The sequence below is a fragment of the Acanthopagrus latus genome, chromosome 13 (assembly GCF_904848185.1).
Source record: "Acanthopagrus latus isolate v.2019 chromosome 13, fAcaLat1.1, whole genome shotgun sequence".
Taxonomy (NCBI): Eukaryota; Metazoa; Chordata; class Actinopteri; order Spariformes; family Sparidae; genus Acanthopagrus; species Acanthopagrus latus.
Window position 1 is genome coordinate 26,725,544 of NC_051051.1, and position 9,843 is coordinate 26,735,386.

Genomic DNA, 9,843 nt, shown 5'->3' on the forward strand with positions numbered 1-9,843 from the left:
GTTTTTTAAAGGGAGTCTGGGGACTTTCTCCACGGGGACAAAGAAGTAGCCTGTAGCTGTTACTTTATATGCAGAACATTTACTTGTAATGAATTAAAGTAAAACATTTCTATAATTGTTCCTCTGCTGCTCAAGGGGAATAAAAACAAACACAGGAAAGTAAAGATATGAACATAATGTAGCCAAAATCTGAATTTTAATATCACCTTCACACCTGAAGTCACGTCTCCAGTTTCCCTCCTGAGTCCTTGTTCAGTTCTGAAAACAACAAACTGCTCCAGAGTTGTTTTTTGTGAAAAAGTATTTTTTAATGACTCTTTGGAATAAAGCTTCAGGTTTCTCTTCTGGCAGCTCAGCAAACACACTGACACAAAATGATTCATGTGGACACTCTACAGAAAGCTTCTACACACCAACAGATCCTACATCACACATCATCATCATCCTCATCATCATCATCATCATCCTCATCAGTCACAGCTCTGAAGGCACTGAACAGCAAGATAACATTCATGAAAACAATAAAATAATATTATATTCTTACAAAAAGGAACACATCCAGCGCTGCAGTGTAAAAAGGCTTTGATTAGTAGGAACTGGTTCACATTAGTCGCTTCAGGAGCTTCTCGACACGTCGCTCTGATTTAAAGACCTTCAGTTAAATAACATCAGCGATTCTTTACAAGACAAACTGGAAACTAAAGAGAGTTTCAGTCTGTTTCTTCACTTCCAGAGAAAAGAGACGGTGTGGACAGGCAGCAGCTCAGAGCTTCGTTGGTCCGTTCAGAGTCCAGACTCACCGGGGCCTCTTCCTTCAGGCCTCGCTGCTGCAGGGTCTCCCTCCCAGAACCTCAGGGGCCCAACATGGCGGCAGCGCTCCGACTCGGCCGTTCGTCTGATGACTCATCGGACTGAACTCTGACCCGTCGTCTCCTGTGGAGAGAGAAAACTCGACAGTTAATCTGAAACAAACTGAAGTTTCCGTCCTCGTGTTGAATGAATCAGAAGTTTCTGAGTCGTCACCTCGGCCTTTTCTTCTTCTGTGACGTCCGTGTTCGTCGCTCCTTCAGTCAAATCTTCCTGTTTTTCTTCAGAGTCTTTCTTCTCCTCCTTTTCTCCTAAAGAAGATCCATCTTCCTCCTTTCCCCCCTCGGGTCTGTTCTCCTCCTCCTTCTTCTCTACTTCCTGTCTGGGCTCGACGCTGGTCTCCGAGTGATCTTCTTCGGATTCGTTCTTCTCAGGACACGGTGAAGGGTTTGTCCTGTCGTCCTTCCCCTCGTCTGTCTTGTCGTCCTTCCCCTCGTCTGTCTTGTCGTCCTTCACCTCGTCTGTCTTGTCGTCCTTCACCTCGTCTGTCTTGTCGTCCTTCCCCTCGTCTGTCTTGTCGTCCTTCACCTCGTCTGTCTTGTCGTCCTTCCCCTCGTCTGTCTTGTCGTCCTTCACCTCGTCTGTCTTGTCGTCCTTCACCTCGTCTGTCTTGTCGTCCTTCCCCTCGTCTGTCTCGTCGTCCTTCCCCTCGTCTGTCTTGTCGTCCTTCCCCTCGTCAGTTTGATCTTCTCCTCCTCCATCTCCTTCTCTTGTTTTGTCCTCAGGTTCAGTCGGGGACTTCAGAGACGTATCTCCTCCCTCGTTGGCGACACTGAACTCGTCTCCACTGCTGGACTTCCTGTGACGGCGGGATGGAGGACGTCGCCGTATGGAGAGGCGAGGTCTGCCCTGGAGAAGGACCAATGGGAGCAGAGACAGACGGTGAGCTCAGGACATGATTCAGGTTCGGTTTCTAAGCCTTTGAACCGGCGGACAGACCGGGTCAGTTAAAGAAAGTGGGCACCCTGGTCGCCCCTCTGGCTCCGCCCCTGGTCGCCACATGTTCACAGCACTGGCGTGAACCTTCTCCCAGAAGGGAAGGACTACAAAGATGTCCGCCCACAAAGACAAACAGTAATTATGCAGTTTTCAAGTCATAAACTCGGGAGATAAAAACTGTTTCAGAATATCAGAATTAGTTCATCACATGACGTAAACCAATGAGAACGCAGGATTCGACACGATGATGAAAACAGCGGAACTGTCCTTTAACTCTCTGACTCACCTTGACGTTGGCGTTGGACAGGATGGACCCCTCCTCCACAGTGGGAGGGGCTTCAAAGGAGGCGGGGGCTTCCTGTTCAGTAAGTGGGCTGGTGGGGGTCCCCGAGGACGGGCTGGTTCCCACGGTGACCGGGCCGGAGCCGGGGGAGGCCGGGGGGAAGGAGGGAGGCAGCAGCCTGAAGCCCGGGCTCTTAGGAGAGGGCAGCAGGGCCGAGGGGGACAGAGCGAGGTTGGCCTATCCAGAGAGAGAGAGAGAGTGATGTCACAGTGATGTCACAGTGATGTCAGAGTGCAGCTCTCTGTCCACACCAGCAGAGGGCAGCAGAGACCACCTGGACTCACCTGCAGCTTCTCGATCAGAGCTGAGTTCCTCTTGGCTTTGGTAGGTAGAGGAGAGGTGACACCTGCAGGCTGCTGACACACACACACACACACACACACACACTTATCTATTATGCATGTATTTTATAGTTTATTTAATCTAAATGTTCTGATTTGTTCATTAGAGAATGACATCATCGCTCTCTCACCTCCTGGTCGTCTCCGGGGGGTTTGGGGAGGTGTAAGGAGCGAGGAGGTCGACGTCTGACCGGCTTCGCCTGGTCAACAAACAAACAAACAAACAAACAAACCTTTAACTTCCAGTATTTTAAATATCTAGTAACATTTGCTCAGCATCAGTCTTCACTGAAACACAAGCTGATTAAAAATGTTGTAGTTTTCTGCTTTCAGACAGAATGACAGATAAAGCCGTGAGCATCATTCAGCAGGTGAGCCCAGGTGATTAGATACCTGCATTATTCATGTTCTCTTACAAACAAATGTGACAGTAGTTAGAAGTGAAGTGATGATTGTAGTTCTGGGTTCTTTCAGTCGTACAAACTGAAGTCAAACCTTCTTCACTGATCACTGTAGGTACTTCACAACATTAAGACACCAGGAAGAGAAACGTGACGCTCACTTCCTGTTGTCTTCTTCTTCACCCACTGACACCAGCCTGAGATGTGTTCAGGGACGCTGCGACGCGTCAGCCACCTCAGCACTGTGATGATGCTCGGTCAGAGAACCAAATACCACAAAACAGCAGCACAGCTGGTTTTGTCTCCTTATTTACATTTAGCAAACGCTTTTGTCCGGAGCAACTCTGTAGTTGTTTTGTGTTTATGTGCCCTCGTTTTGCATCTTTGCAGTAATAATTTTTGGTCTTTTTGTTGTTGTTTTGTGTCGTTTGGCAATTTTAAGAGTCTCTGTGATGGTTTGTGTCTCTTTGACGTTGTTTTGCATGTTTTTAGACATTTCTTTTGTGTTTTTGTAGTTGTTTGTGTCTCTTGGTGATCTCTTGCAGTTATTTTGTATCTTTGTGTTCATTTTATGTCCAGTTGCAGATATTTTAAGTGTCTCTGTGTTTGTTTTGCGTCTCTTTGTCATTCTGCACGTCTTCACTGAGTTGAGCGGCTCTCGTCAGACTCTTCGGACTCACCGCTTCCTGTCCAGCAGCATCGTGCGGAGCAGCCGAGCCTTTGAATCGTCCTGCGAGTTCAGCCACAGAGCGCCGGGATGGAGCCTCCTCCTGAGGGAAGGAAGGAAGGAAGGAAGGAAGGAAGGAAAGGATGTAAGGTAATGAGACAGGTAGATATTACAATCACATTAACTGGTATCACTGCTGCTGATATTACTAACGCCATGAGATCAAAGATGACACATACAGCAGCTCATATTGTCCATTTCTAAGTTGTGATTTGTGTGGAATTTCTCAACACTCAATCCTAAATATTCAATTGAAAGACGTGAACTACTTCCTGTCTGTGGTGGCGTGTCAGCAGCGTTGTGACCATGTTAGGAAGGAAATGTGAGTGTTGTCCTCAGGAAGGCAGCTGCTCATTAGAGACTCGGCTCAGAGGCAACATGCCACACATGTTTCTGACCTCTTCGATCCGACCACATGCAGAGACGGGAGAATGAAAGTGGATTTACTTTGTGAATGTCTTTGTGCAGGACGTCACGGCGGCTCTTCACTCGCTGTGTGTCTGCTGGTTTGTGCTAAATGTAAATGAGTGTAGGATTATTCAGCGCTGAGCCACATGATGCTCTGAGAGTTCAAACTTAACGACCTGCCAGGAGGTCAGGACCTCTGGCCTGTTGGTCTCCACGTAGCTCCAGTGCTAACAGCCGCTAAACCAGCGGCTCATTTTGATTCCATGCAGGTTGAATCATATGCAACTTATAATTCATGTTGTTGGAAAATATATTCTTTTCTGTTTTGATTAAGATAATCTATCGCCTTCCCCTGCTCCCAGTCTTTGAGCTGAGCTAGGCTAAACCTGTATAATGCTAACAACCACAGACAATATGACAGTGGTTATACTAGCTGCTGATGTCTCGGTCTTGATCTCTGTGGATCCTTAAAACAAAGATTTATTGGTTGTACTTTTTGATCCTACTTGTTGTCAGTGTTGGTCCTCAGAGACAGATAACTGCTGCTATAATGTAACTATAACTCAGCAGCTCCGGGCTGTTTGAAGACAGATCTTGCTGTGTTCTGGTGGAGCTAACGCTAACCTTGTGTAGCTGCTGTAGCTTCTGGCTTGCAGGATGTATTCAGCCTGTAGCACAGAGCTGTCTCATGTGCATCATGACTTCTCTTTTAATAGACTAGATGTCATAATTTCCTGTATTCCAGAAGCAGTTAACAGCTGACTTGATTCTTAGATGTTCATTCTGCAATCGGATCCAGAGGAAGCGTTTGGCCCCAGATCACATGTTATAGAGATATTATTGATTCAGTGACTTTATGGAAGCTTTGTGTCACAGGCTCATGATATGCATTGACTTTGTTTTGCTGTTACTTCTGTTTCAGTAGCTGTCCTTGTTATCTGCAGCCACGCAGACGCAGTGGTGCGTTCACAATCCCTCACTGACTTCCCACCAATTAAAACTGACATGTGAATCAGACCTGAAATAGTTTCTTAATTTGCAAACAGAAAATCTCAGCAGCTTAAAACACAGGAGGAGAGTACGAGTCTGTTAAAGACAACCACACACACACACACACACACACACACACACACACACACAGCTGTTGACGTGGGGTTGATCCACGTCCATTTCAGCTGAAGGTCTCACATTGCTGACATTCAACAGATAATGAAATCACATCGCCCAGAGGACACACACACACACACACACACACACACACACACACACACACACACACACACACACACACACACACACACACACACACACACAGAGTCTTGCTCATTCTTTCCACAGTGTTTACTCAACCTATAAACTGAAGGCAGAAAGTGATGAGAATACAACCGTTAAACCACTTCCTCTTTGTGTGTGTGTGTGTGTGTGTGTGTGTGTGTGTGTGTGTGTCCTGTTTTTTTCAAACTAAGAATATCTGCCATTCATCATGTTCGATTTAAAGCGTATGACAAGACTTTTTTGTTAGGTTTAGCTTTGTTGAGCTACCTGCTAACATGCTAGCCAGCCAAGCTCATCCTCACCACTCACTGAATTCTCTCTTTACCTTTTGTGTAATAAAATGATTTTGAAAAGGGAAATTGAACAAGTGCAGTACAGACGCTAGCAGGACAACAAGTCGACAGTGTTTTCAAAAGATATAATACTTCTCAGTCACAGATACCAGCTCCGTGGTTTTCATCAGATCCATGCTTGATTCCCCAAGAACTTATGAAATTTGGGTAAAAACCCACCTAGATAGGGATGTTACACAAAGTGAAGGAAAGATTCTCAGACCCATCCCTTTTTCAGGATCAGCACCAAAAGTTAGTGGGTTCTGTTCTGTTCTGGGCTGAGACCCATCCTCCATCCAAGTTCCATGGAAGTCTGTAAAGTAGTTTCTCTCTAATCCTGCTGACAAACCAGCCAACAAACCAGCCAACACACCAGTCAACCAACCAGTAAACAAAACAACCAGCCAGTAAAAAAACAACCAGCCAATATGAGAAACTAGAAATCCCAGGATTGTGTCGGCACTGTTTCTTTAAATAATCATGATGCAGAATATTATCATCATTTTAAAACTGTGCAGGATCTGAATTAATGTGCCGTCACTGACCTGCAGTAACCTCCAGGTCAGTAAACACACACACACACACACACACACACACACACACACACACACACACACACACACACACACGCATACACACAAGTTTAACAAAAACGAGAAAAGAGATATTTTTCTTATTTTATCTTCCAATCAGAATCAGTTCCCTGATGTGTTTTCATGTTTTATTAAATGAGTTCTGATCCACAAATATGTGCTGCGTTCAAGTGCTGTCGGAAAGCTCTGACATCCGGATTTCAATGACGTTCACATGGAATTTAAAAGAGGGAAACGTGATCTTCTGATGAACCTGATATCTCGTCGATGCATTTAAACATTTCTGAAATGTATTTAGTTTGTGAAAAAAGATTTTAGTTTACCTTTTAAGAAATTAAACAAAATCTGTAGTTTCAAACTGCTTCAAATACAAAGTATAGAGTGTGTGATAAGAGCGACCTGCCGACACCTCGAGGACCGCAAGCGCCACGCTGATGAAAACGTGCAGTCGCTCACCGAGCTGCCAAATCCAACCTGCAGGTTTATTATTGTCTCACAAGCTAAACATAAACAGGGACAAACAAACAACAATCAACAAACAAACAAACAAACAAACAAACAAACAAACAAACAAAGTGTTTGTGAAGACTGCAGCTTCACTCCTCTGTTTGTTTGGCTTTCCTCCAAACTTCAACAAAACAGACAAACAACAAACACACAACCACACATTCACACATGCACATTCACACAGACACACACACACACACACACACACACACACACACACACACACACATGCAAACTGAGCAGAGAGTTAAACTTTAGAGGAGCTTTACCTCCATCCTGCTGGTCGTCTGTCAGCGGCCTCGTCTATGTCGAGTATGTGTGAGCGAGTCGTTGGCCTGCAGGTTAAATATAGAACGAGAGTCACTACAGACACATAGTGAGAGAGAGAGAGAGCAGCTCATGTTCTCATGCTGATCGTTGCTCTCCGTCTGCTGCTCGTTCTGAGGCCTCACCTTGATTTATCAAGTGTGATTTTAGTTATTGAAAACAGTCGAGCTGAAGACAATGACGGGAACTAAGAAGCATTAACACGACTGTGTGAGGCAGCAAACAGTGAACAACAAGAAGAAGCTACAGACAGCTTGCAGCCAGTGATGCTGCATTTAAAGGAGTGTTATACAGAATTAGCATATTTACAATATTAATGAGGTAATAACAATATATTTGTTTTCTCCATAAGTGAATAAACATGCTGTTCTCAGAGGAAAATAAGGTTCCAGAACACCGTCTGAAGCTAGAGAGGTGGCAGGGTCCGCCACATATAAACAAAGTAAAACAGTATAAATTGTGTTGAACTTGAATTTAGTTCATTCAGTCATGAAAACAAAGACAGTTTGATTATTTAGTTTGTTTAGGGTGAAGATCTTTCTCTTCTCGTTAAAAAACTACAGAGTGCTCCTTTAAACACAAATCCAGCTGTTAATAAAACAACGAGAGGCGTCGACCTAATGTGAGATACAAAACATGTACAATTAAGATATATAAGATAAAACCTATGAGAAGATGTGCTGACAAAACAAAACAAAAATAAATCAGATAAAAGGTTATTATTATGATTATTGTTGTTGTGGTGGTAAAATAAAATATTACTCATACTATTTATGAAAAAATAAAATAATATTAATACAGAATTTGTAATAAAGTGCTGCCTGTGAGGCGACGGTCTGAGCTAAATGCTAACATCACCATGCTCAAGATGACAATTGAGCATGTTAGCATGCTAAATGCTAATGCTAACTGTCAGTTAGATTAATTTAAAAGGCCCGTAGCAGGTTTTGAATGTTTCAACGACTACTGCAGCTACTGTTTTAAATAAACAACATATTGTTTGGAATAGAGAAGAACACAACTAAAATATTTACAATTATTAAATTCCCAGTTTAGTTTATCGTTTCATTTCACTCTTACAGTAAAGTTTATTGTTAAACATTAAGATATTCAGCCTGAAAATGAAAACGTTATTGTTGCTCAAAGTTTGCAGCTCAAACCATAAAATCAACTAAACCGTCGACCTGTTACAAAGTGAGAATAAAGTCTCTGCAGGTTCATAGAGATAAAACAAAGACTTATTGGGGTTTGTGGTTTATCAAATTTCCCCTTGAAATTTAAAATCAAAGGACAGTTCTGGTTCTGGACTAGTGGTCTGATGTCCTGTGGACCAGAATGCAATGCGTGTTACAACAGAATAGTTGCTCAACAGTCTCAGAGTTTGACGGCAGAGTTCAGGTTGAATCTCTGACAGACTTCATCATCTTCTCATTACAAGCTTTAATCACACAGCTCAGGTGTTTCTGGTATTTTGTCCACCCCCTGCATGGCTGTAGCTGGTCGTATCAACAGGCAGCGTTGTGTGTTTTTCAGATATTTCAGATAATTTGGATGAAGAGGAATCTGCGGCATGTTGCTGCCCTGCAGCACGACTCTGGTGCTCTGGAGGGAAGTTGAGTCACTCGTGTGGAGAAAATTTCTTCTTTCGTTTCTTCTTTTGTGTTTCTTCACTTCTGGGTTTCACCAACTTAATACCAGTTGCATAACAGGAGAGACACTCTGCTCTGGTGAATTTGTGGACAGGAGAAGAGAAAAACACACAGCCGCTAAAACAACAGTTTTTTAAATGAGGTTTTGAATGGAGCAGCGTTTCCACTCAGGCAGATGAAAACAGTTTTTAAAGTTCTCTACAGATGACAAATGAAATAAAGTGTAAGTGTCTCTGTTAATATTAGATTTATATACAATCCTCTAATTACGTGTATCTCAGCTTATCTTCTGACCAATCGGTGTCAGCAGTTTGTCGGCGGAGCAGAAACACAGGACGTGGTTGGAGGGAGGGGTGCAGCAGACAGGAAAGAACGACTTTTAGGGGGAAACCTTATAAGGTGAAACTGGTGCCAACAGAAAGACGTTACACAACATCACAGCTGCCGTCGCTGACGAGTCACCTGCAGAAACAAAAAGAATAAAATGTTTTTATATTTTACTAAAAGTTTGTTTCTAACGGTGGAGTTCAGTGTTGACATATAAACTTCGTCTTCACATGTGGACTTGAGAAATTTGGTGTTGCCTCAGGACTTGTTGAGCCTGACTTCAGTGTAGACTTGGACTTGCTGGTCCTGACCAGAACCATTGAGGTGATGACTCAGGACTTGTTTCTCTTTACCTGAGACTTGAGTTGAGACTTTTGATGATCACTTAAGATTAGACTCGGGACTTGTTGGGCTTGACTAAAGCCAGTTTTATGATGACGTGGTCTTGATGTTGGTCTTGAGTTTTGATGTTTGATGAGGATTTGACTTTTGGACTTTGGAGTCTGACTTGGGGCTTGACTCAGGTCTTTTCTTAGTCTTGCTGGTCTCATCTTGGGACTTGACCAGTGAATTGTTTTCGGACTTATTGGTCTTGACTTGACTTCACTCTGGTCTTTACTGTCTTGACTTGGAGCTAGAATGTTTTGGGCTTGATGGGACTTGTTGGTGTTGACTCTGGACTTGTTTGACTTCAGGTGTGACTTGACCAGGGACCTGGTAGTCTCGGGTCTTCATACCTGGAGCTTGTTGGTCTTATCTCGGGGCTTGATGGTTCTGACTCTGGACTTTTCTTATGACTCAACCTGG

General features: G+C 43.7%; 1 protein-coding gene across 4 annotated transcripts; it reads right to left on the reverse strand.

Annotated features, from left to right (window-relative positions):
- Nucleotides 1-283: 283 nt before the first annotated feature.
- dub (duboraya) lies at nt 284-7,158 on the reverse strand. Of its 4 annotated transcripts, none has more exons than XM_037119363.1 (7): nt 7,003-7,158; nt 3,572-3,661; nt 2,622-2,690; nt 2,434-2,502; nt 2,093-2,326; nt 1,024-1,716; nt 284-933 (listed from the first exon to the last, which is right to left on the reverse strand). In XM_037119363.1, exons 1-7 carry the CDS (start codon nt 7,006-7,008, stop codon nt 904-906), a joined length of 1,191 nt encoding a protein of 396 aa, XP_036975258.1. In that variant the 5' UTR covers nt 7,009-7,158; the 3' UTR covers nt 284-903. The 4 variants fall into 4 exon arrangements, with proteins under 4 accessions (XP_036975258.1, XP_036975257.1, XP_036975260.1 ...); XM_037119362.1 differs by having other exon boundaries at nt 2,434-2,505; XM_037119365.1 differs by lacking the exons at nt 3,572-3,661; nt 7,003-7,158 and adding an exon at nt 2,884-3,024.
- Nucleotides 7,159-9,843: the final 2,685 nt, after the last annotated feature.

Excerpts from the sequence above, each read along its gene's own strand:
- dub (XM_037119362.1), bottom strand. Across the intron at positions 2,691-3,571 it reads ATGCTGCTGGACAGGAAGCG|GCGAAGCCGGTCAGACGTCG; the intron begins GTGAGTCCGAAG and ends TTTGTTGACCAG. Across the intron at positions 2,327-2,433 it reads CTCTGATCGAGAAGCTGCAG|GCCAACCTCGCTCTGTCCCC; the intron begins GTGAGTCCAGGT and ends CTCTCTGGATAG.